Raw genomic sequence first — 26,247 nt, forward strand, 5'->3', positions numbered from 1 at the left:
CTCTGGTGGCAAAACCTCACATCCAGTACTATATGAGCCAGAGAAACTCCTAAAAATGCCCTTTCTGCATGAATGCAATGAATGAGGCATTTTTAAATACAATTAGAAAACATAATGCATGATTTCAAATGTGACATAAATAAAATGATAGAAACACATTCATTATGGACCTACATAGCGGCACTGCATTCATTGTTTATACATGAATCTCTACACCACTATACACACAGACATATCGCAAAATTCCTAGCTTATTTACTCACCATCACTTATCATAACAAAACTACTGATATCCGAGCGAAGCAGCGGGTAAGAGCTAGTTTAGCTGTAGTTAGAGACACCTGTGTGTGGTGAAAATTTTTGCCTGATTTCATCATTTTTAAAGAGCTATTTTGGTAGATTTTTTCCGATTTTTGTGTCATTTTGTCATTAATTTTGTTAAACATTATTTCAAGTTTTCAGCAATAAAAGCTAAATAAAAAATAACTGATAGTATATTTGTTGTAAAACATCTTTCATTTTTGTAGATATTCCACAAAACACTCAGAAAGACAAGGATACTATGATTTCCACATTGCTGGGAGTCACAGTTGTTCTCGTCAGAAATTATATTACAAAATGTTGAAAACGACTTCTCACTATCGACATCACTGACTGGGGTCCACAAAGCCTTCATTGCAGCTTCCACAAAATGGCCATGGCCTGATTTCAGGGAAAGGAGAATAGCAATCACATCAACATCTTCATCTTCTCTACTACCACAACTAGCAACTAAATCCCTAAACACTTTGTATGGTGCTAGGTATTCTTTCATTGAAAGTACTTGTAGAATGGTAAACTGCTTCATTAGCTGAGAGATTTCAACACTATCTAAATCACTTCTCATTATGTTTCTTGGATCAAACAATTTGACAATAGAAGAAATGACAGTCTTTCCTGTGTCACACTCCGTTAAGTGGTTCAGTTTCATCAGGTTTGCTCGACCCACAAATTTTGACATGTATGTTAAATGTACTTGCATTTGCATTGGCAATTCGAAGTGTATGCAAGGTTGTCTCGAAAAAAACACAGTGGTTCAAATCACTGAGTTCCATGGCCCACATATTGCCCAACAAATTTAATTTAAGGGTCCAGCATTGCGTGTGTACTAACCCTTCTGAAAGTAAAACCCAAATTGCATTTACACACTTGCCCACATAATGGGCTGAATGTGAAGTTATAGAAACTACAATTTGGTACTGAATTTCAAGTTTCAGAATTACCTGAACTGTACCAGCACCACAACTAAGTATTTTTATCAGAACCATGAACACACACTGTCCTTTTGTGTTTGTTGTTTCATCACAAAGAATTGAAACACTCTCATTTTTTCACAGCTTCTTTTAATCTTTCCTCCTCCTCCTCCTCCTCCTCCTCCTCCTCCTCCTCAATGATGCAGGTTACAGAAACTTCCCGCTATCTTCCAGCTGAGGGCAAGACTCCAGCACCTTAAAAATGTCAATAGACCTGATAGTAGAATAATATTTAACACCATATAAGGAATTAAATTATTAACTTCTTTGTCTTTAATATGAATGACGGATCCAGCATGCATTACCTGTGCTAAACATCATTGAATGAGAAAAAGAGTATAATCTCACAGTTACTTATTTTGCATGGGTTACTGAAATCGAATGGTAAACACTTCTGGAGATGTTCAATCATTATTTGTGCTGCAAGTATTGTGCATGCAATTGCATTTGTGTTCAGTGATTTCAGCTTACTAGTCTACATATTTTGCCACACCCATTACCAAAAAAATTGTTAATGTACTGCATATGGAAAGCATATTCAGTTCGATTCGAATTTGCACTTAAATGTAGTAAGTGATATTACAAAAAGTTAAGGCTATTGGTTCGACTGTGGGACTTCAGATTGCCAATGCAGTGACCACATGGTATTCATGAGTCGTTGCAACCAACTCGCACGCATGTAAATAGAGGGTTGCCAACTTCGATCCATCATCCCAAAATTTCATGTTGTAAACATTATAAAAGCCTGACATGTGACAGTTTGGTTAGGTTGAGTAGATCACTCTGTTTCTACATTTTCAAATTCAAGCCGTGTGACAGTTGGCAGCACAAAAAAGTGTATATTGCTGATTCACAAGGTGTCAGTCTCATTCTTGCTATAAAAGGAAGGGTAGTTTTTGGGGCAGGATGGAGGAATCTAGACAAGTGTGAAAAAATTATCTTCACTCCCAGCTACATTTTGTTACACAAAACAATGCCTGTCTATTTTTAATAATACTAGGAAAATTGCTGCTCTGAAGGCCCGCAATTGAACTGGCACCAATATAAGTTGAATTCGCATTTCTTCCCCTCCAAAAGTGTGTAATATTATACAAACCTGGTATGTATTTGTCCAGCCATTCTCTCAGCTTCGGATGATCAACTTTTTCCAGTGGTATATTAGCCTTGAGGAAAGATCGACTTGTTGATAAAATAAATTTTTCTTTATCAGTTTTTACTCATTTTGCTGCCGCACTGATGTCTATGAGAGTAATTTATCTTTTGACACCTATTGCCATTAGTACCTTCTCTTTGTTCTTCTTATGGAAAGGACTGGTATTAATATGTTTGAGCCATGTTTTCTTTTTCTGGCCCTCAATTAGCATATTGCAGTATTTGCACATAAGTATCTTTGCAGTTTTGTCAAAAATGTAAAATCTTTCTGATGAAAATTCTTTTTCTCAAGCAAAAACTGTTGCTACCTTATTAATATAGTGAAGCACAAAAACAAATCACAGAATATCGGAGTGAATGCACTGGCAGTTGGCAACAATTTCTCACACCCAATACACGGCTACATCAAAGAATGAGCCAGACATTGTTGATTGTCATCCTTCCCTGTGCAGGAATGAAGTTAGCTATACTTTTTATGATGTCAGATATAGATATACAGGGTGATTTGGGAGGAACATCACATAATTTATGAAGTGATTCTACATCTGGGGGGGGGGGGGGGGGGACCAAAAACGTTTAGTGAACATGTGTCCGATTTTCAATAGTTACGGAAATGGAGACTGCATACATCCATTAATGAATTTGAAGACAAGTGTGAATATTACTTAGCAAAATACTGTGTAGGTGCTGTGAGTATTATTTAATTGAGCAAGTCCATTGTGTCCGTGAATACCTACATTCGTTCATTCATCCATGCAGAATATGTAGGGATGTTGTTTGTTTACGGGTAGCGTAATGGCAGTGCCTATGCAGCTGTGACAGAATACAAGAGATATTTTCCTAATCAATGAACCCCCTGTGCCAGGGTATTTTCCAGGGTTTTTCAAACATCACTTGGATATGGAACACTACCCAGTGTACATGTAACATCAGAACGTGAGACCATCCAGTCAGTTGAGGGAAGGGGAGACATTATTGGAATGATATAGCGAAGTCCCACTAACAGTACACTGCGCTTTAGCTGTCAGCTTGATATTCCATGAATGCGAGTGTGGTATACATTATGTTCGGAGGGTTTGTACCCATTCCATGTGCAGCCTGAGCAACACTTGGGTCCAAGTGACTCAGTAAGTAAACAACAGCTATGTGAATGGTACTGTACAAAGAGACATCAGCAATACACTTTATTTACAGATGAGGCTACATTTACATGCAGAAGTATCAGGAACAACAGCAATTCTCGTACATGGGTGATGGAGAATCCACATGACATTAGGGAAACAAGATTCAAAGTTAAACAATGGAAAATCCAGGATGGAATATAACAATATTATGACTACCTCTTGCCATGTTCTGAAATGAGAAATGTCCTGCCCACTATCCTTCCCACCCCTCCCACAGTGATATTCTACCATTCACTTAACTTGCACGCCCTGTAATAGATCTAGATGCAAGACCTGCCCTATGAATCTTTCCGCAACCAACTACTCCAGTCCAGTCACTAACATCACCTATCCCATCAGAGGCAGGGCTACCTGTGAAACGAGTCATGTGATCTACAAGCTAAGCTGCAACCACTGTGCTGCATTCTATGTGGGCATGACAACCAACAACATGTCTGTCTGCATGAATGGCCACTGACAAACTGTGGCCAAGAAACAAGTGGACCACCCTGTTGCTGAACACGTTGCCAAACATGACCTCCTACATATCAGTGACTGATTCACAGCTTGTGCCATATGGATCCTTCCCACCAACACCAGATTTTCTGAATTGCGCAGATGGGAACTTTTCCTGCAATACATCCTACATTCCCGTAACCCTCCTGGCATCAGCCTGCGGTAGTCATTGTCCTCACCCATCCAGTCCCTTGTCTGTTCCCATTCCAGCACTACGCAGCCCTCATTCCACCGTCGCACCCAGTCTTTTTACTTCTCTCCTTTTCCACTACCCCCGCCCCTCCACCTCTCCCCTGCCCTCCATCTAACCTGCAGCACTTCATTGACCGCCACCCCTACCCTAGTATCTTTTCCCCTCCCCGCCCCCGCTTCCTCCTTACCCCCACCCAGTCGCCACTCCCATCATGCACTGGTGCTGCTGCTTGCAGTGTGGTTTTAGTTGCCTGAGACTGCAGTAATTTGTGTGTGTGTGTGTGTGTGTGTGTGTGTGTGTGTGAGAGAGAGAGAGAGAGAGAGAGAGAGAGAGAGAGAGATCTGTTTTTGATGAAGGCCTTACTGGCCGAAACGTTTATTTGTTGACAGTCTTTTTGTTGTGCCTATCTGAAACTCAGCTCCTCCTCTATATGGTGCGTAACAGATTTCCTTTTCATTATAAGATTCAAAGTTAGGTTCTCAGTAAAGGTCTGGTGTCATATGATTGATGACCTGTTGATAGGCCATGTGTTCCTGCCAAATCACATGACAGCTGCAGCATACGCACATTCCCTGCAAGACCTACCTGCATGGACATGAGATTAGAAAAATGACAGCAAATGTACCTGCAGCATAATGGATTACTGATTCACTATACCAGACAAGTATCCCAGTATCTGAATAACACATTTCCTCAACACTGGATTGGCTGTGGCAGACCCATTAACTGGCCTGCTGGATCACTCGACCTAACCACAGTTAGACTTCTGTTTATGGGGCTGTTTAAAGGGGGATGTGTATGCTACAAAGGTGGACACACGTGAAGAAATCGCCACTTCCTTCAGAGGCACTGTTGCCCACATTAAAGCCCGCTGAGATGATGATCAATGTACAACACAGCACACCCTCCAACACATTTGACAAGTGCATTGAGATGGCTTGGGGACTTCTTTATACCTCTTGTAGGATGAATGAGTCATCCGTCATGCATTTCAGTAAGTAATATTCACACTTGTCTTCATAATTATTCGTGGATGTGTGTAGTTTTCAACCCACTCCAGTTCCATAATAATCGTAAATTGGACACATATTCGTAGGACTTTTTTGGTTTACTTTCACATGCAGAATCACATCACAAATTATGTGATATTCCTCCTGAATCACCTTGTATATCGAAGTAGTGTAGAATCAATTGTTATTGATATCACTGAAATCGAATTTCTACCGTTAACCCCAACTTCAGGTGGTGTGATTCCACACAATGTCGTTGAATATTTTGTTATTTTGCTTTAAGGTAAATAGCTTTGCATTTTGGGCAAAATTTGTAAAATTTCATGATTTTCACTTTTTGAAAAACGGGTGCCTCTAGCTATGATGTAATCTCTAGTAGTCTCATATCATTTGTTTTTGTATATCTATCCATTGTCCTCATGCATAATTTTAATAAAGTTTTTAATGCATTGTTTCTGTTTCAGGTCAGTTTGCGCATTTAGTGTTTTCTGTAGGTATTAATGTGTATGTACATAGGCTTTCATCTCTTCCAGAATGTTCATTAGTGGTCCTTTTGGTGTTATATGTAAAATTTAAGTAGCTTGTTCTGCATTATTTACTGTGTGCTGTTCGGTCTTTAGGTGGTGGGAAAATGTAAATGGATTGTTGTCACTGTCTTTAACATGTCCTTGGTATCTAATGGTGAGGTGTCTACTCATCTTGACATGTGTAGTATTTATTGCAGTCTTGCATTCACAACAAGATATAGATTCAAACAAACAATACCACAACCATATAGCATCAGTGGAAAACCTGTCAACAAGCAGGTAGAAAGACACAACTATGAAAATTAATTTAAAAAATATAGCCCAAAAATAACCAGAAAGAATTGTTTAATTACATTTATAATTGCATACAAACAAATGTGGGACTAAAGACTGACTATACTGAAATTTGTGTATGAAAAAAGATTACAGTCACAGTTTCCTGCGATGTCATATGGATATGCAAATAACAAGTAAAATAAATAATAACCAAGAAAATATGTGCAGTTATAAAAAGGAAAATATATTGATGTACATTTAACACATGGAAAAAGAAAAAACAGCTACATAACAGCAGTGACAAACAGAACTGCCTGTAATAACACAATATCACTGGGTTATATGTCAAATAAGATGTCATGAAAATACTGATACAAAGAATATAATCTGATAACTACATAAACTAATAAGTTGATTAGATGATCAACCATTATTATCAACAAAGGAATGTAATTAACAAGCAAACAGACAGTGACACAACTACTGTTATCACATGGATGACAAAAACCATCAGACTTATGTAAAGCGGAGATGCTGAGTTGCCGACAGGCACAACTAAAAGAATGTCACGAAATAAATGCTGAGTGAGGTGGCACAGTGGTTGGCACACTGGACTCGCATTTGGGAGAACAGTTCAAACCCGCGTCTAGCCATCCTGATTTAGGTTTTCCATGATTTCCCTAAATTGTTTCAAACAAATGTTGGGATGGTTCCTTTGAAAGGGCACAGCTGACTTCCTACCCCATCCTTCCCTGCTCCGATGGGACCGATGACCTCGCTGTTTGGTCTCCTCCTCCAAACCAACCACAAAATAAGCTTTCGGCCAACAAGGCCTTGGTCAAAAATAGGCAACACACACACACACACACAAACACACACACACACACACACACACACACACACACACGCACACGCAAGCGCGCGCGCACACACACAGTTGCAGCTCATATTCGCATGACCACAGTCTCTAGCAGCTGAAGCCAGACCAGGTCTGTTGTCTATTTTTGACAAAGGCCTTGTTGGCTGAAAGCTGATTTTGTGACAATCTTTCAGTTGTGCCTATCTGCAATTCAGCATCTCCACTATATGCTGAGTAGCAACTATCCTTTAAAAATCCTGGATTTTTGATTGTTAGGCTTATGTAAAAATGATTAATAATGAAGCCCATTTGATAATTACCTACAAAATTAGAAATAAGTACCAAAATTATTTACGGTTTACTTACAGATAACCTGATGATTCACTTCAGCCAAAATAGGCCTATTGTAAAAATAAAACAAATCAGACTTAACAATGTACTGAGAATTATAATTACACAGTATCCTTAAAAGACATATATTATGCTGTGGGCCCAGAAGAACATAAAATATTGACTCATATTGATTTATTCATTTTATTCATTTAACTTACCAATGTCGTTTTGATGTAATATTATAACAAAATACACCAAGGCTTTCACCTACAAGGATTGTTCGTAAAGTAAAGTTCCAATTATTTTTCACAATGAAAAACATGTTTATTGGCACTGAATAATACATGTGTGAAAAGCTTAGACTTTTACCTATTATTCATCATAATCGCCATTGAGATCAATCATTTTTGGATGTGGTGTGCCATCTTCTGTATGCCTGCATTGTAGAATCTCCCACTCATCTCGAAGCTAGCTTAAAACCTCTTCTTTCAGCTCCTCTCTGGTTTTGAAATGTGTCGCTTCGAGGTAGTTTCCCATCCACATTTGTTGTGTATATTGGTTGTGACACATGCAATGTGCAGACGAGTATTGTTCTGAAGGAAAGCCACACCCTTCTTGATCGTGCCTCTCCTCTTGTTTTGGATCATACGATGAAGGTTCTTCAACATTTCACTGTAGCGGCCCACATTGATTGTTGTACCAGTAGAAAGGAATTCACACAAGAGTAATCCCTTCCTGTCCCAAAATATGCTTACCATCACTTTGCCGGCTGACGATGTTTGCTTAGACTTCTGTGGCTTCAGTGATGCTGGATGTTTCCACTGCCAGGACTGTTGTTTCGTTTCCAGTGTTGTGTAGTGGACCCAGGTCTCCTCCCTAGTGACAAGAGTCCAAGAATTCCATGCCATCAGTTGCATAGGCCTTAAGAAATTCATTGGCTGCTACCACACATTTACGTTTGTGGTCTTCCTTAAGCATTCTTGAGACCCACCTTGCACAAACCTTAGCATACTCCAAAAGTTCTGTCAAAATTTTGTCTGTGCTGGTCTCACTGATGTAAGGGATCATCTCGCAGAACTCCCAAACTGTCAGCATAGCTTCTCCCACTTTTGCAATCGTTTCATCTGAAACTGATGGCCGTCTTTGAATTCTCTGCACAATTTGTACACATGTATGCTCATACATGTTTCTCCATAGACTATACACAGTTGGCAATGAATGTTCACTGGCGCAGTTATTTTTGCACAAAAAGCGTAATTCACACCTGGAATGAGAGGCTTTTCAGTATAGTCCATCTCTTCATGGTTGTAGATTCCTCAACCTACGGTATGCGGTGGAAGGTTGTAGGACACCCCTCGATAGATCAGGGGTGCACTACATACAGGAAGCAGCGACATGGGTAGCACAGTACTTGTGTCGTGCACATGGGTGTTTTAGATTAGGTTCCTCCCCATGGGAAATAAACCGCCGGCCCAAAAAGTTACCAGTTCATGACACTGATGTGGGTGTGCCAATTGTAAAACTTGTTAGTTCGCCTAAACAGGTCATTCCAAAGGATTTAAATATGCTTAATCTCATGTTAGTAAATTGTCAAAGTGTCTGTAGCAAGATCCCCGAGTTAATCTCCGAAATAAACAGTATTGTATTAGGTACTGAAAGCTGGTTGAAACTAGACATAAAAAGCAGTGAAATTTTGAACTCTGATTGGACAATGTTTAGGAAGCATAGGACTGATGCTATGGGAGGTGGTGTGTTCATTGCGGTTAAAAGCTGTTTAAACGCAGTTGAGTTCGATACTGTGACTGACTGAAATAGTCTGCATAAAGCTGTCAATCAGACAAGGACTGACCATTGTATAGGATGTTTTTATAGACCACCAGCATCTGCAACAAACATCGCAGAACGTTTCAGGGAAAGTCTTGAGTACATAGGAAGTAAGTAGCCAAATTATCCATTAGTTATAGGTGGAGACTTTAATCTAGCATCCATTGACTGGGAAAATTACACGTTTATCACTGGAGGCTGAAGCAAAGATTTGCGTGAAGTTATCCTAGGAGCGCTCTCAACATACAACCTTGAGCAATTGGTTAGAAAACCAACTCAAGATGGGAACATATTAGATATCTTGGCGACAAACAGACCTGATCTTTTTGAGGAAGTTAGTCTAGAAGAAGGTAAAAAAAAACACAAAGAAACAGCGTAGAATTTTATTGTTTCGGAAAGCAAATAAAAGTGTCATTAATGAATATCTTCATAGTCAGCTCCTCTGCGGGACACGAAGATATTGAGCATCTTTGGTCAGAATTTAAAGGTATTGTCCACCATGTGCTAGAGAAGTATGTGCCTAGCAAAAGTATAGGGGAGGGAAAGGATCCACATTGGTACAACAAACATATTAGGAAGTTGCTGAGAAAGCAGAGAATTTTGCACAGTCATTTTAAACGTAGTCACTGCCCCGCTGACAAACAGAAATTACACGAAATGAAAGCAGTTGTCAGAAGGACAGTGAGAGACTCTTTTAATGAATTTGAAAGCAATATTTTATCTGCAGATTCTAAGAATAACCCCAAAAAATTTTGGTCGTACGTAAAATCTATGAACGCTACAAATAATTCAATACCTTCTCTTGCTGACAGTACGGGTAATGTAACTTATGATGATAAACAGAAAGCCGAAATTCTAAACCTAGCTTTCAAAAACTTGTTTATGATAGAGGACTACAGCACCATTCCCCATTTCAATTATCAAACAAACGAAAGGATGGCTGATATAGTGTTTAGTGTATCTGGGATTGTAAAACAGTTAAGATCCTTAGACGCCAGAAAGGCATCTGGCCCAGACGGTATCCCCGTAAGATTTTATGTTGACTATGCTACAAATATAGCACCATTCTTATCCGTCATCTATCGGAGATCACTGGAACGGTGGAAAGTTCCACGGGACTGGAAGAAGGCCCAGGTCATAGCAATCTATAAAAAGGGTTGAAAATCGGATGCACATAATTACCGGCCAATTTCACTGACGTCAATTTGTTGTAGAATCATGGAACATATTTTGTGTTTAGACATAATGACCTTTCTAGACTCTGAGAAGCTCATCTGCAGAAACCAGCAGGCTTTTAGGAAACAGCGGTCATGCGGGACACAGCTGGCCCTCTTTGTGCATGATATACAACAGGCTCTAGGTACTGGCTACCAGGTTGATGCCATATATCTTGACTTTCGAAAGGCATTCGACTCAGTTCCGCACTGTCCCTTGCTACAAAAAGTGCGCGCTTACGGTCTATCCAATGACATATGTGGCTGGATAGAAAGTTTCTAACAGACAGGGAGCAGTATGTCGTCCTGAACAGAGTAACTTCAACAGAAACAAGAGTAACTTTAGATGTGCCTCAAGGCAGCGTAATAGGCCCTCTGCTTTTTTACGATTTACATAAACGATCTGGTTGATGGTATTGACAATGGCCTTAGACTGTTTGCCGATGATGCTGTAGTCTACAGGAAAGTAGTATCACACAAAAGTTGTGAACAAATCAATGAGGATTTGCAGAAAATAAATGTGTTGTGTAATGACTGGTAGTTATCTCTCAATATTAGTAAGTGTAACCTACTGCATATAACAAGGTGAAAATCCCAATTAATATATGAGTACAAAATAAATGATCAGTTTTTGGAAGCGGTAACATCGGTCAAGTATCTGGGTGTAACTATTCGAAATGATCTCAAATGGAATGATCAGATTACACAAGTAACGGGTAAGGCAAACTCTAGATTGCGGTTTATTGGTAGAATCCTGAAGCGATGTAGTCCTTCAACAAAGGAAATAGCTTACAATACATTAGTTTGTCCAGTCTTGGAGTATTGTTCATCTGTATGGGACCCTTACCAGTTGGGTCTGATTCAAGAGATTGAGAAGGTGCAAAGAAGAGCGTCAAGATTCGTGACTGGTACATTTAGCCATCATGGGAGCATTACTAATCTCATAGAAAGTTTGAAGTGGGACACACTTGCAGATAGATGACACGCTAAACAGAAGGGGCTGCTCGCTAAATTCCGAAATCCAATCTTCACCGAGGATGTAGAACATATATTACTACCACCAACTTTTAAATCACGTAATGATCATCATTCAAAGATAAGGGAAATAAGAGCTTGTACTGAGGCGTTCAGACAGTCGTTTTTCCCTTGCGCGATCCGCGAGTGGAACAGGGGGGGGGGGGGGGGGAATATGACTTTGGCGCAAATTGTGCCCTCCGCCACACACCGCTTGGTGGCTAGTGGAGTATACATGTAGATGTTGGGACTCCCCAGAATCCTAGGTTCCAATGCATTACAAGATGTAATGATGGACTCCTCATCAGTGTTACCACCTCTGTATCCATTGTACAAATTTTCCATTTTGAGATTTGAAGTTGTAAGTTGAGAGCAGGAAATCTAGGGCCGTCCTTCAATTCCTAAAATGACACCAAGGAAGAACTCTACAGTTTTTTTCAAAGAGCTTTATGGGAGTCTGTTCTCACCTAACCTAAGAGAACCCAGTGTGAGGGGATAGGATTGGGATTAACAGTGAAGTATCTAATCTCTTATGTGAATATACTGCTGGTCCTGTAATGAGATCAATCTACTTCATAGCTGTTAACTATTTTACAGCAACTGTGTTTCATATTGTTACATATGTATATTATTTGACCAAAATTTTATTTCTCGCAATTCTTTACAGAGCATTTGTAAATAAACTCTTAAGCTCATCTGGGAAAGTAGTTTTCTAAATCCAGTCAGCTGTGTCAAAGAGCATGTTCTGTGAGTGGCACAATTTTGTAGAACAAGTAATAATGAGCCTTATTATAAAATGTCACGTATACTGTTATATATTTGGGAAGATTACAGTATCTATCTGTTATTAATGACTAATGTGTAATGTTTTATTTCACTGCTTTAATATTATTCCTAAATAAAAGGTTTATTTTCCTTTACCTAACTGAACAGTAAACTGACTGTAACAAATATCAATTGGTGACTTAATTGTTTCAGGGCATATATTACGCAAAATTGGTCACATACATGCAATGTCTCTTGTTTTACTGGCGTTTGGTGTGCGCTTTATTCTGTATTATTTTCTTACAAATCCATGGTGGTGCTTGCCAATTGAACTTTTCCAAGGTCTTACATTTGGAATATTTTACTCAGCCATGACTTCATACGCAAGCATTGTTTCACCACCTGGAACAGAAGCAACAGTACAAGGTCTTGTTGGTGCGTCATTTGAAGGAATAGGTAAGTCATCTATAGTTACAAACAATTAATATTTGCACATTCATAATACAGTGTTATCTCTGTGCGTCTTTATGTTCAAAATGGTTCAAATGGCTCTGAGCACTATGGGACTCAACATCTTAGGTCACAAGTCCCCTAGAACTTAGAACTACTTAAACCTAACTAACCTAAGGACATCACACACACCCATGCCTGAGGCAGGATTCGAACCTGCGACCGTAGCAGTCCTGCGGTTCTGGACTGCAGCGCCAGAACCGCTAGACCACCGCGGCCGGTCGTCTTTATGTCCAGTATATATTCTACACCTGTTTCTTTGATGGTATATGGTATTGTACATATTAGCATTGCTTCATTACTTTTCTCAACATTGGACAGTTCCTGTTACTGAACATACTCCTAAACATTATAGTAATGATAGAGGTAGGTTGTTGTTGTTGTTGTTTTTCTGATCAAGCAGTCTGATTTCTCACTGCCCACTCCTGCGCACCTATAATACGCCTGTGCCTGCGTTGCCACATCTCTTCAGTGATCCTCTTTGAAAGCTTGTACAACATACAGTGAAGATAATGTCATACTATTAATCATTGCTGTCTCTTCTTTTCCAATCATAATGTCTGCCTACTTTGGTGCACACTCTAGTTTCTGATTTCTCCCTCCAGGACTACTTCAAGGGTCTTATACACAAGGACTTTATTTAAAGGAGTGTTTTCTATGGTCTCCCTTTCTGATAAATGTACAGCCCCCAGAATCTTCCCAGTTAACTGAAATCATGTGTTCACTCTCAGTACATGTGGTTTTGTTTGTCTACTCCATAGTATTTACCCTAGATGCAATTAGTTGATGGGACCAAATCCAGAGGTGTGTTAATTATTCTTTGTCCAAGTAACACCATATTTATTTTCCTATTGACAAATATTATTATGGTTTGATCTGCTATCCAATATGCCACGTGGAAATTCCATTTGCGTCATTCTGAATTTCCTATATAGTTCACAGTTTTTTAACTTGAAGATAGCAGTGCTGTTGGTAAATATTCTAAGTGTGCATCTTCCACTGATACTATTAATCAGTGTGTACAGAGTGCAACAGTTAAACTGGAACAAGAGTAAGTTCTTATATTCTCCAATGGCCCCCACAGCTCCTTTGTCTTTACTGTTTGGTGCTGTACTTGCCATTGTTGTTTTTGACTGATGCCACTCCACATCCCCAGGATACACTGTTTTACCATCACTAGACATTACCTTTTCCATAGCCAAGTTGGCTGAAAACCAACCACATCTTTCCTGGTAGTTACATATAACAATATCCTCATCCAGAACAACTGCTACATGAAAAAAATCACTCACAAATAAATGTGCAAAGTTGGTATTGTTAGATTCATTGATATCTTTATAATCTGAATTCAAAGTGAGACCAAGCTATGGCTTTTCTCTAATTCTATTTTCTTATTGCTCTTTGACTCTGGATGATTGGCTACAACCTCACGGCCCACTCAAGGCAGACCTCTCCCTTGAAAAATAGTGGAGTGGTAAGATGCTGAACTCACATTCGAATGGGTGGCAATTCAAATCCTCACTTGGCCACCCAGATTTAGGTTTTCCTAACCACTTTAAGGGAAATGCTGGGATCATTCCTTTGAAAATGACATAGAAGACGTGGCCAAATTCCTTACCCCTCTATGATGACGATCATCATCATCATCATCATTCGTGTCAGTGGCTAGATTGGATTGTGAAAAAATTGGACTGCGTAAAAATAGGGACTTTGTATGGGTGCAGATGACTGCTCGGTTGACGCCACAATTCAATCATCGTCATTTCTTAATTTCCTTCTCAATGGTATGTGTGAGCCCTAATCTTCCTTCTTTTTCTGTTCACATTGAACATGTCAGCCAGTAAAAGTTCTTCCATTTTGACAGCTGTCACCCATTATATGCCGAAAAGTCACTCCTATATTGCCAGATCACTTGTGGTGCCTCATCTGCACTGAGAAACACTCTTCAAGTATCAGTTAGGCTTCTGCAGACTGACACTTTTGTCACAATGTTCAAAAACGGATCTCCCACATGATTGCACACCTGAGATGAGACACAAAGGATCAGAGATGAGACACTAAGGATCACCCTCATTTTCACAGAATATCACATGTGACTGTAATGACTGTACAGCATTCTCTGTCAAATCTTTGTCTCTCACTTACTGAGTTCTAAAATGAAGAAGCTCCTTCTAATTACCTTTGCCATCTGTTCCTAAGCAAAATTACCCTTCCCGCCCAACTTAAATTATGATCTCCATCTCTCTCTCACTCCTGAACCTATACATCTGCCCATGGATCATACCACCAATGAAGACACAGAGGTCAAAACTGTCCCATAAACCACTCCCTATTCCATCTCTGTCACTAGCATACCATCTCTGTTACTAGCATTTTAGAAAAGGGCTGCATTTGAAGGAAGTCATATCACCTGTCTAGTTTACAGCTGCTGTACAACATTTTAAAGGAGTATGACCAGGAACAAACTAAGTCACCCAGCGGAGCATTGTTTGGTGTGGTGTAGCTGTTGCTTCAAACATGGTTGCTGTTAGATATGTACAACAGTAGTTTCATCATGAAATTATAATGAAATCCAGACCTTTAGCTGCATACAGGCGTTGATAAATATCAACGGGGACAGTTGATCTTGCAGCTCTCGAAGAATGAAATTATAATGAAATCCAGACCTTAAGCTGCTTACAGGCGATGATGTTATACTTCCTATGTGTATGTTCTGTGCTCCATCACCAGACCATAGTCTGCTTAAAATTTTAGAGGCATTTCTTTATTTAATGAGAAATTCGATTATAATAGCAGTTTAATCTCTTTCCTGTCACTTGATTGCATTTGGAGAGGGAGAGTGGTCGATCCCCCATTACTTTGTGTTGTGATGTGGCTGTATGTCGAGTAGCACATCAGCTCAGTACAACTGGGCCAGTGCACTATTGGAGAAAACTACACGAATAAATAATCTGAGTATAATAACAGCATTTAGTTGAACACTCAGACAAAACTCTTGTACAAATGGACACAAATAGCACTTCTTGGAGCAGGTGACCTCCAATAACTAAGTCAGTACAAGCCTGATAGTGCTTCTTAAAAGTTCATATCTACCAAGTTATATTCTGAGATGACTTCCTGGAGGTGCACTGTACTGGCGGTGGTTCCACTCTCCATTTACTGCTGTAAATGGTAGCTCACTGGTTTCTTGGTGTGGTCTCCATCCATGGACTGGTCATGTTGTGGACTGAGCATAGATGGACTGTAGAAGCCTGGCAGCACTGGTTATTTTATAACACGGATGAATAAACCCAGTCCTCACGATTGGCAGCTGTCAGCCAGGATAAGTAGCTGCTTGCTCATTGTCCTTCCATGTAATATGATGTCATCCAATGGGCAAGTGGCATACATGGAAGACGTGGCAACGTAGTGCCCCCTTGGGGCAGCTGTTTGTAGCAGTCTTGCTGAATGGCTATGCGTGCTGATTATGCAACCAGTGACACTGCTCTGTACAAAGGGACATTGTCTGGTGGGCACCAGCGGACATAACACTTTGCTTCTTAACCTTTTCTAGTGTAGTTTTCATGCGCGCGCATGTGTGTGTGTAATAATAATTACCATTTGATGTGTGATCCCAATGGATTTTTCTTATTCAGAACTAGGTTCAGCACAGATGCATATTGTTTCTGTGCCGTATTATATGTTGTATCACTTTGTTTTAGCTCCTCAACAGAAATTGCACCATATGGTGGCTATATATGATGTTGACGTGATTGATTACTGTCAGTGTATTTTTTTCTGTGTACATTTGGAAAAAAAGTAACTACCTTTGCAGATGAAGTATGAAAACATATAAATTGCAAAAGTATTTTTGATGAAATCTTTGCTCTAATATATACAGAAGACCAGAATTAGAAAACTTCTGATGTTATATTTTGCCTACATTTGCAGTGAAATAAAATATTTTATGGAAATTGAATTTCATTTTGCTTTTGTTGCAGGAGTGTCCATTGGAAGTTTAATTGGAGGTGTACTGATAGATCAGTATGGTGGAGCAGATACTTTCCTTATATTTGGTATAGGTTCACTGATATGCTTCGTTTTGCATGTAATAGTTCAGTTCTGGCTGGGAGGAAAGTCAGACAAACTCCCTGAAATTGGAGGTGAGTGATATGTTGATATGTGATACCAGTTAAAGTAGAAAAAAGTAATCATTTAAAAAAATTCCTTGGTGACTTTTTGTTATCCTTTTATGCAGCCTTCCAAAATGATTACAGGTAGTATTTTCATCTGAGTGGCACTAAATATTTCAGTTATGTGAAATACCATGAAGTAGAGCTTTATTTGAAGGAAAATATATTGATTTATAACAATGTAATATACACCACAATTTATGTAACCATTGGTTCTTGTTGATTAGAATTTAAGTCAACCTATGCAAGTGTAATGTAGCGTCAACATTTTGTACTGCTAGATGTCTTTCATATCGAATAATCCCTCTCTTATTCTGATAGTAATCAAGGTTCTTTTCTTACTAAATGATTTAATTACTTCTTTTTCAAGGGAGCCCAACAGTATTGCATACATTTGTCCCTGTTACTAATGTTTTGTTATAAAAATGTACTGAATTGATTCATCTTGTCCTAGCTGTATTCAAAAAGCAGATATGTCACCTATGGTAGCCAAATAATTTCAATTTGGGGCATCTTTTTAATTACTATCATCAGGAACACATTATCTATGAAATTCCTTTTGAACTAGTAATTTTACTTTATTCTAGTAACTGTTTTTGTGCAGTTGTGTTTTACTTACGTCCAACTGCAAGCTTTATCTTCTATTGCTCTGTGTCTTCAGTTTGTTAATATTTTGATAAAATAGCTCCTAGTTTTTTCTATCCATTGTATTATTGGCCAAGATCCTATTATTATATAGTATTTTTGTGTCCAGCAAGTAAAAATGTGTGTGTCTACTGTCTTAATTTCATATTTTTAAGGGAAAAGTCACTTCTGAATTTATAGCTACAGTAATTACAACCTCTGTTCAGTACCTTATATTCATCACCTGCAAATGCATTATCTGTCTGGTACATAGTAGTTCTATGGCTTTGTCTAGTTCTTTTCTAACCATCTTTTTGTCCTTAAAGTAAAATGTGTAATATGTAATGTATTGCTTAATGGATATTTTGCAGTTTTTAAAAGTACTGAAATGCTTAAATACACGTGTAGCTCTGAAGATTGCTCCCTGTACTACAATTCAAGATGGGCAGTTACATGACAATATTTGTTCACATGATTTTACTTTTACCTGACCTTCACTGTATCTGAAGGATAATATTCCTACAAAAAACTGTCCTCAGTTTGAAGGTTGGTTTGTACAATACAATGCATTGCTAGATATGATCCTATTGGTCATGACGTGCTGTTGCCTTCATGCAACCAGCCAGTTATACACACAGTTTTACATAGAGTCCGAACTGCAGTGAAACTTGGAATTTTTTAAGCAAATCATTGTTGCAAGGGGAAGAAATGAAAAGTGATAGAAAAAATCCCAGGACTTAATAAATATTGTTCTATATCTTTGGATTTGTAGTTTGACTCTTAGCCACTTAGCCATTAAGTGATATGATACAGACAGGGTGTATACTCCTCTGGAGAAGGGTGGGAATTTTTTTCATCTGAGAAAATCCTGAGATTTTCAGGAATTTTACATTGGTTTAGTTTTCAGTTAAATTTTTGTGATTCCAGCTGGTAAGAACTGATATTCCAACAAAGAATTTTACTTTAGCCACCTGCTGCAGAATAATACTGCAGCAGTAAAACATAAATGAGAGAATAAGATCAAAATAAAATGTTAGCTGCAAAGAAATGTGCCATTTACAACAACAAAATAAAATTGTCAGTCAACAGCAAAATGTGTCAGAGGCTTTAAGAAAAAGACTACGCAGTACTTCACAACAACAAACTGCTTTCAAAGAATGTGATGTCGCAACTGTTTACATTTCTAACAGGTTACAGGAAAGTATTGTGAATGGTGGTTTGAGAAGCATTATTTTAAAGTAAATTTCCTTTTGCAAGAGTTGAATTACATTATGTGTGAGAATATGCAATGACTGTCTTAAATCACAGAGTGTTTGACTGTGTTTAAAAACTTAACACTTTGAGGATCAAACACTTAGAAAAATTTTAGGCCCAGAAAACCAGCCATTTATGCCAGTATTTAAAATTTTACTGGCACATCTGTGTTTGATACATCCTAAAGGGTAACACACACTGAAAAAGACCAGACTTCAAGGTTATTTTTTCGTATTTATTTTGGTTCTTTCATACAGTACAGATTATGCAGTAATGATGGCAAAAAGTAATAGCTTGGTGCGTAAGTCCAGTGGTTCGGTTTTTCATGTTGATGTTCCCATTGCTATGGGTTTATTTATGGATTCTCATTTTTTTATTTGTGTTTCACTGTTGCTATTTGAGTTTACATATTGTCATTTTGTCTTTTGGGGATAGTGAGTGGAGCTGTGAACACTAGAAAATGGAGTGCCTAGTGGAGAAATTGGAACATTTCTGACATATTGTTCTGTTTGAGTTCAGTGGAGGCACGACAGTAGCATAGGCTGCCAAAAACATTTGCACCATGTATAGGGATAATTTCATTGGACAGAGCACGGCAAGAAAATGGTTTTCTTATATTAAGGAGGATAGTTTTTTTACATAAGTGACTCTCCACTTGCAGGAAGACATTCAAGGTTTGATGAAGGTCGTTTAAATGCATTAATCCACAATGATGCACGTCAGTGTACTCGACAAGTGACAAATATGGTGAACTGTGAGCATTCCATCTTCGTGAACATTTGCATGCATTGGGGAAGATTCAAAAATTGGGTCTGTGGGTACCACATGCTCTAAGCCAAAATCACAAAAGTCAGCTGGTGGCCATATGCGCATCTGTAATTATTCATTATCAATTGGCTTCTCAACAACACCGACCATTACTATCCTGTATCATTACTGTTGATGAGTAATGGTGTCTTAATACTGTTGTTGTTGTTGTTGTTGTTGTTGTTGTTGTTGTGGTCTTCAGTCCTGAGACTGGTTTGATGCAGCTCTCCATGCTACTCTATCCTGTGCAAGCTTCTTCATCTCCCAGTACCTACTGCAACCTACATCCTTCTGAATCTGCTTAGTGTATTGATCTCTTGGTCTCCCTCTGCGATTTTTACCCTCCACGCTGCCCTACAATGCTAAATTTGTGATCCCTTGGTGCCTCAAAACATGTCCTACCAACCGATTCCTTCTTCTAGTCAAGTTGTGCCACAAACTTCTCTTCTCCCTAATCCTATTCAATACCTCCTCATTAGTTACGTGATCTACCCACCTTATCTTCAGCATTCTTCTGTAGCACCACATTTTGAAAGCTTCTATTCTCTTTTTGTCCAAACTGGTTATCGTCCACGTTTCACTTCCATACATGGCTACACTCCATACGAATACTTTCAGAAACGACTTCCTGACACTTAAATCTATACTCGATGTTAACAAATTTCTCTTCTTCAGAAACGATTTCCTTGCCATTGCCAGTCTTCATTTTATATCCTCTCTACTTTGACCATCATCAGTTATTTTGCTCCCCAAATAGCAAAACTCCTTTACTACTTTAAGCCTCTCATTTCCTAATCTAATCCCTGCAGCATCACCCGATTTAATTTGACTACATTCCATTATCCTCGTTTTGCTTTCGTTGATGTTCATCTTATATACTCCTTTCAAGACACTGTCCATTCCGTTCAACTGCTCTTCCAAGTCCTTTGCTGTCTGTGACAGAATTACAATGTCATCGGCGAACCTCAAAGTTTTTACTTCTTCTCCATGAATTTTAATACCTACTCCGAATTTTTCTTTTGTTTCCTTTACTGCTTGCTCAATATACAGATTCAATAACATCGGGGAGAGGCTACAACCCTGTCTCACTCCTTTCCCAACCACTGCTTCCCTTTCATGCCCCTCGACTCTTATAACTGCCATCTGGTTTCTGTACAAATTGTAAATAGCCTTTTGCTCCCTGTATTTTACCCCTGCCAACTTCAGAATTTGAAAGAGAGTATTCCAGTTAACATTGTCAAAAGCTTTCTCTAAGTCTACAAATGCTAGAAACATAGGTTTGCCTTTTCTTAATCTTTCTTCTAAGATAAGTCGTAAGGTTAGTATTGCCTCACGTGTTCCAACATTTCTACGGAATCCAAACTGATCTTCCCCGAGGTCTGCTTCTACCAGTTTTTCCATTCGTCTGTAAAGAATTCGCGTTAGTATTTTGCAGCTGTGACTTATTAAACTGATAGTTCGGTAATTTTCACATCTGTCAACACCTGCTTTCTTTGGGATTGGAATTATTATATTCTTCTTGAAGTCTGTGGGTATTTCGCCTGTCTCATACATCTTGCTCACCAGATGGTAGAGTTTTGTCATGACTGGCTCTCCCAAGGCCATCAGTAGTTCTAATGGAATGTTGTCTACTCCCGGAGCCTTGTTTCGACTCAGGTCTTTCAGTGCTCTGTCAAACTCTTCACGCAGTATCTTATCTCCCATTTCATCTTCATCTACATCCTCTTCTATTTCCATAATATTGTCCTCAAGTACATCGCCCTTGTATAAACCCTCTATATACTCCTTCCACCTTTCTGCCTTCCCTTCTTTGCTTAGAACTGGGTTGCCATCTGAGCTCTTGATATTCATACAAGTGGTTCTCTTCTCTCCAAAGGTCTCTTTAATTTTCCTGTAGGCAGTATCTATCTTACCCCTAGTGAGACAAGCCTCTGCATCCTTACATTTGTCCTCTAGCCATCCCTGCTTAGCCATTTTGCACTTTCTGTCGATCTCATTTTTGAGACGTTTGTATTCCCTTTTGCCTGCTTCATTTACTGCATTTTTATATTTTCTCCTTTCATCAATTAAATTCAATATTTCTTCTGTTACCCAAGGATTTCTATCAGCCCTCGTCTTTTTCCCTACTTGATCCTCTGCTGCCTTCACTACTTCATCCCTCAGAGCTACCCATTCTTCTTCTACTGTATTTCTTTCCCCCATTCCTGTCAATTGTTCCCTTATGCTCTCCCTGAAACTCTCTACAACCTCTGGTTCTTTCAGTTTATGCAGGTCCCATCTCCTTAAATTCCCACCTTTTTGCAGTTTCTTCAGTTTCAATCTGCAGTTCATAACCAATAGATTGTGGTCAGAATCCACATCTGCCCCTGGAAATGTCTTACAATTTAAAACCTGGTTCCTAAATCTCTGTCTTACCATTAAATAATCTATCTGATACCTATTAGTATCTCCAGGATTCTTCCAGGTATACAACCTTCTTTTATGATTCTTGAACCAAGTGTTAGCTATGATTAAGTTATGCTCTGTGCAAAATTCTACAAGTCGGCTTCCTCTTTCATTTCTTCCCCCCAATCCATATTCACCTACTATGTTTCCTTCTCTCCCTTTTCCTACTGACGAATTCCAGTCACCCATGACTATTAAATTTTCGTCTCCCTTCACTACCTGAATAATTTCTTTTATCTCATCATACATTTCATCAATTTCTTCATCATCTGCAGAGCTAGTTGGCATGTAAACTTGTACTACTGTAGTAGGCATGGGCTTTGTGTCTATCTGGGCCACAATAATGCGTTCACTATACTGTTTGTAGTAGCTAACCCGCACTCCTATTTTTTTATTCATTATTTAACCTACTCCTGCATTACCCCTATTTGATTTTGTATTTATAACCCTGTAATCACCTGACCAAAAGTCTTGTTCCTCCTGCCACCGAACTTCACTAATTCCCACTATATCTAACTTTAACCTATCCATTTCCCTTTTTAAATTTTCTAACCTACCTGCCCGATTAAGGGATCTGACATTCCACGCTCCGATCCGTAGAATGCCAGTTTTCTTTCTCCTGATAACGACATCCTCTTGAGTAGTCCCCACCCGGAGATCCGAATGGGGGACTATTTTACCTCCGGAATATTTTACCCAAGAGGACGCCATCATCATTTAATCATACAGTAAAGCTGCATGTCCTCGGGAAGAATTACGGCTGTAGTTTCCCCTTGCTTTCAGCCGTTCGCAGTACCAGCACAGCAAGGCCGTAACGTAAGGAAAAGAAAGGATTGATTGAGCCCAAACAAAGCAACACCTCCCCATTAAAAGACCTGCATGCATCTGCAAAAGATAATGTTATACATCTGGTGGAACACCAGTGATGCGGTAAACTACGATTTGCTTCCCTGAGGTGTAACTATCACTACTCTCATTTATTGTTAACAACTGTCTTGTTGATGAAATCTGAGAATGACAACCAGGAAGGCCGACCGGAGTGGCCGTGCGGTTCTAGGCGCTATAGTCTGGAGCTGAGCGACCGCTATGGTCGCAGGTTCGAATCCTGCATCTGGCATGGATGTGTGTGATGTCCTTAGGCTAGTTAGGTTTAATTAGTTCTAAGTTCTGGGCGACTGATGACCTCAGAAGTTAAGTCGCATAGTGCTCAGAGCCATTTTTGACAACCAGGAACACTGTGTGAAGTGGTGCTACTCCATGATATCACCTGTGTCCTGCTAGACTGACAAAAAATGCTATATGGGAGTTAGGTTGATAAGTTATTCTGAACCCACCTTATTCACTTGATCTTGCATCCTCAAATTTTCACCTTTCGTGTTCTATGTTGAACAACCTTCAAGGAACTTCTTTTCCAGACGAAAATGCATTCTGAACATGGTTCTGTGAGTTCTTTGCCTCAAAACCACATTATTTCTACTCTCACGGACTCGATAAGTTACCCTGGCATTGGCAGCCTATTCTAAATAGCGAAGGAGAATATACTATAGATAACTAAAGTGTCTGTTATGTGCATCTGTTGTGTTTATTAACTTATGGAAAGCACTGTGAACTTAGGCAGAAACCTGACATAATTATCCTTAAAAAAAAAAAAAAAAAATGTACGAGGTGAGTTCTTGAGCAATTTAACATGTAATTGGCATTTCTATAGAAAAAGTTGAGGTGCTCAATGGAACATGTATTCAGCCAGGTAGACTATGAAATGTTTGGTACACAGCAGTGAAATTTATTATTGTACCTGTCAGAAATATTCAGCTGCTGTAATTTAAGCTGTGCTCTTAGGATCCTGCCTAACCACACCCTTGGGGGGAAAAAAACCATAAAAAAAAATTTTACAGCCAATATTATATGTGAAAGCTTATCTTTTCTTGTAACACTACTGTATGTATATTAACTGAAACCATTAACTTGTGTGTTCATGCTACCTAACAGTGATATTACTGTTGGCTGACTACATCATGTGTAATATCTGAATAACTGCTGTAATTAGATGGAAAGATCAAGTGACACGAACTATGATCGGTTGCTAAAGGCGTGTCGCACGGCACAGTCTTGATTTCAGTGCTTTGAAAACTATCGTGCTGTATTTGGTGGAATTCAGATTTATTCTTTTGTAATGTTGCCATGCATCAAAGATATTTCCAAAATGCATTATTTTTTGCTGGGTTTCGTTCCCAAAATTACCGGGAATTTCTGCACTGATGTATAAAACCTTTGCCATGCAAAGGACTGGTGGATAAGTTTGACACCTCCAAGGGAAAGTATTTTATCACTTGACATGGTAAAAATGTACTTTCACCCGGGGTGTAGTGTATTTTCACCATGAAAAAAGTGTATTTTCACCTGAAAGAAAGTTTATTTTTAAGCAAGAAATATGGGGAAAACCCACGATTTCCTTTTTTTCCCCCCTCACATATACATCTTGACAGAGACAGTCATTGAGATGTCGTATGTCAGCTTGTGACATATGGTCTCCACTACTTCCACATGTTATCACAATTAAGTAAGGGATTAAGGTGAGTCAGCTCACCATGTCCCACATAAACTGAACAGGGCATTGTGCTGGCCAGATGAGTTGACAAATATCATCATCATTCATCCCCATTACAGTCAGAGGAAGGCAATGGCAAACCACCTCCACTAGGACCTTGCCTAGTACGGTGGTACAGGTTTCCTGCATCATCCCCTACACTCCTCGGAGTATGGGACCTCATCATCATCGTCATCATCATCTTGTGCATCGAGTAATGGGTTAAGTGTGTGCACAAGAATTTTCCTGGTCGAGGAACACATCACTCTGACTTTTCAGAAATGGCAGTGGAATTAGTTGGAATGCGTTTTCCATTGTTCTGTTTCCCCGACATGTGACAATTAAGGGTAGGGTCATTGTTGCCTATTGCTTGCCACACTATGATGCCCAGAGAGAGTTTTCGATTTTGTTGCCTGACTCCATTATTTGCCACTCTTGTGGACAACACACTCAAACACAACCATTGCTGCTACTAGAGCAGACCTACTTTTATTACTGAAAGCAAGCTTCATGGTGGTAATATGTCATAAGAAATTTGTATGCCATTGCTTCTTCTCCAGTTTCTAGTAAACCATTCCTGGTATTGCAGCTGAGGCTCTCAATTTGTGCTTTTGTCTCTGTGCAAGTCAGCAATGGCTACTCATCTGATGTGGTGGGCTAACTTACCTACTAAATTAGGGGTTCTAACATTCCTTGAGCCAACCCTTAGAAAGCCAGATTTGTTTTTTTCTGATGGCATTATCTTTCTGAGTAGTCCCCACCCAGAGGTTTGAGCAGGGGACTATTTTACTTCCAGAATGTTTTACCCTCTCGGGTGCCATCACCATTAAAGCACATAGAAGAACTGCATGAGCTTATGAACAATAGTGACTGTAGTTTCTTCTTGCTTTCAGCAGTCCACAGTACCATCATGTTAATTTGGCCTCTCTATAGACACCTCTCCAACCTGGTTACTTCCACGGCGCACCTATTATGTTAAGGACTGCACCTAATGTAGATTTGAATTTGACAGTTTCAAGCTGAAGCCTGCCTCATCACTGAAGTTGAACAACAGTATACATAGTGACATTTCATGTAACTTCTTCTTTTTCCTCACCTTTATTCCATATCTCCACGGGCTTGACATGTTATTTATTGGATTTGGTAATGTTAGTGCTAGAGAGGGGTCTTTGCCACCCCTTACCCTGCACCCACACCCCCTTCCCCTCCCCAACCCTGTGTGTGATAGAACTTGTGTGCCACAACTGCCTACATCTAGTGTTATCCCATATGAAATTTTGGAAACATTTTTTAAATGTTTGTTTGTTATGTATCTGAGACAAACGTTGTACCAGCCTGGTATTCACCTATTCAGATGTGGGAAACTACCTAAAAAGCACATCCAGACTGGCCAGCACACTGACCCTCATTGTTAACCCACCGGGCTGATTCAGTCTAGTGGAACTGTGCCTCCCTGAATCCTGGTAGTGGCTTGCTAAAGCATGTGGTTTTCCGGGCAGGTCATTGTGACATTTCTTGTAACGTTACCATATAATGTTTCAAGGTTCTCAGATATTATTATTTTACGTCGAGTTGTATTTCAGTACCTTTATCCCATTTGAAATATTACTACATCATAACATGTTTTGTTCTACGGTATATCTTAATTATCCATTCTCTCTCTCTCTCTCTCTCTCGCTCTCGGCACTCGGTAACTTTTGCGAGCAAGTG

General features: G+C 39.2%; 1 protein-coding gene across 2 annotated transcripts in view; it reads left to right on the plus strand.

The window, feature by feature from the left end:
- The window catches only part of LOC126259560 (major facilitator superfamily domain-containing protein 6), a 153,129-nt gene that overhangs the window by 70,756 nt on the left and 56,126 nt on the right, over positions 1–26,247 (plus strand). For both annotated transcript variants that reach the window (XM_049956454.1, XM_049956453.1), the window contains exons 7-8: positions 12,352–12,594; positions 16,629–16,790. In XM_049956454.1, the coding sequence (XP_049812411.1) occupies positions 12,352–12,594; positions 16,629–16,790 (405 nt within the window). The remainder of the gene's footprint in view (positions 1–12,351; positions 12,595–16,628; positions 16,791–26,247) is intronic.

This window comes from Schistocerca nitens, chromosome 5, assembly GCF_023898315.1.
Source record: "Schistocerca nitens isolate TAMUIC-IGC-003100 chromosome 5, iqSchNite1.1, whole genome shotgun sequence".
NCBI lineage: Eukaryota > Metazoa > Arthropoda > Insecta > Orthoptera > Acrididae > Schistocerca > Schistocerca nitens.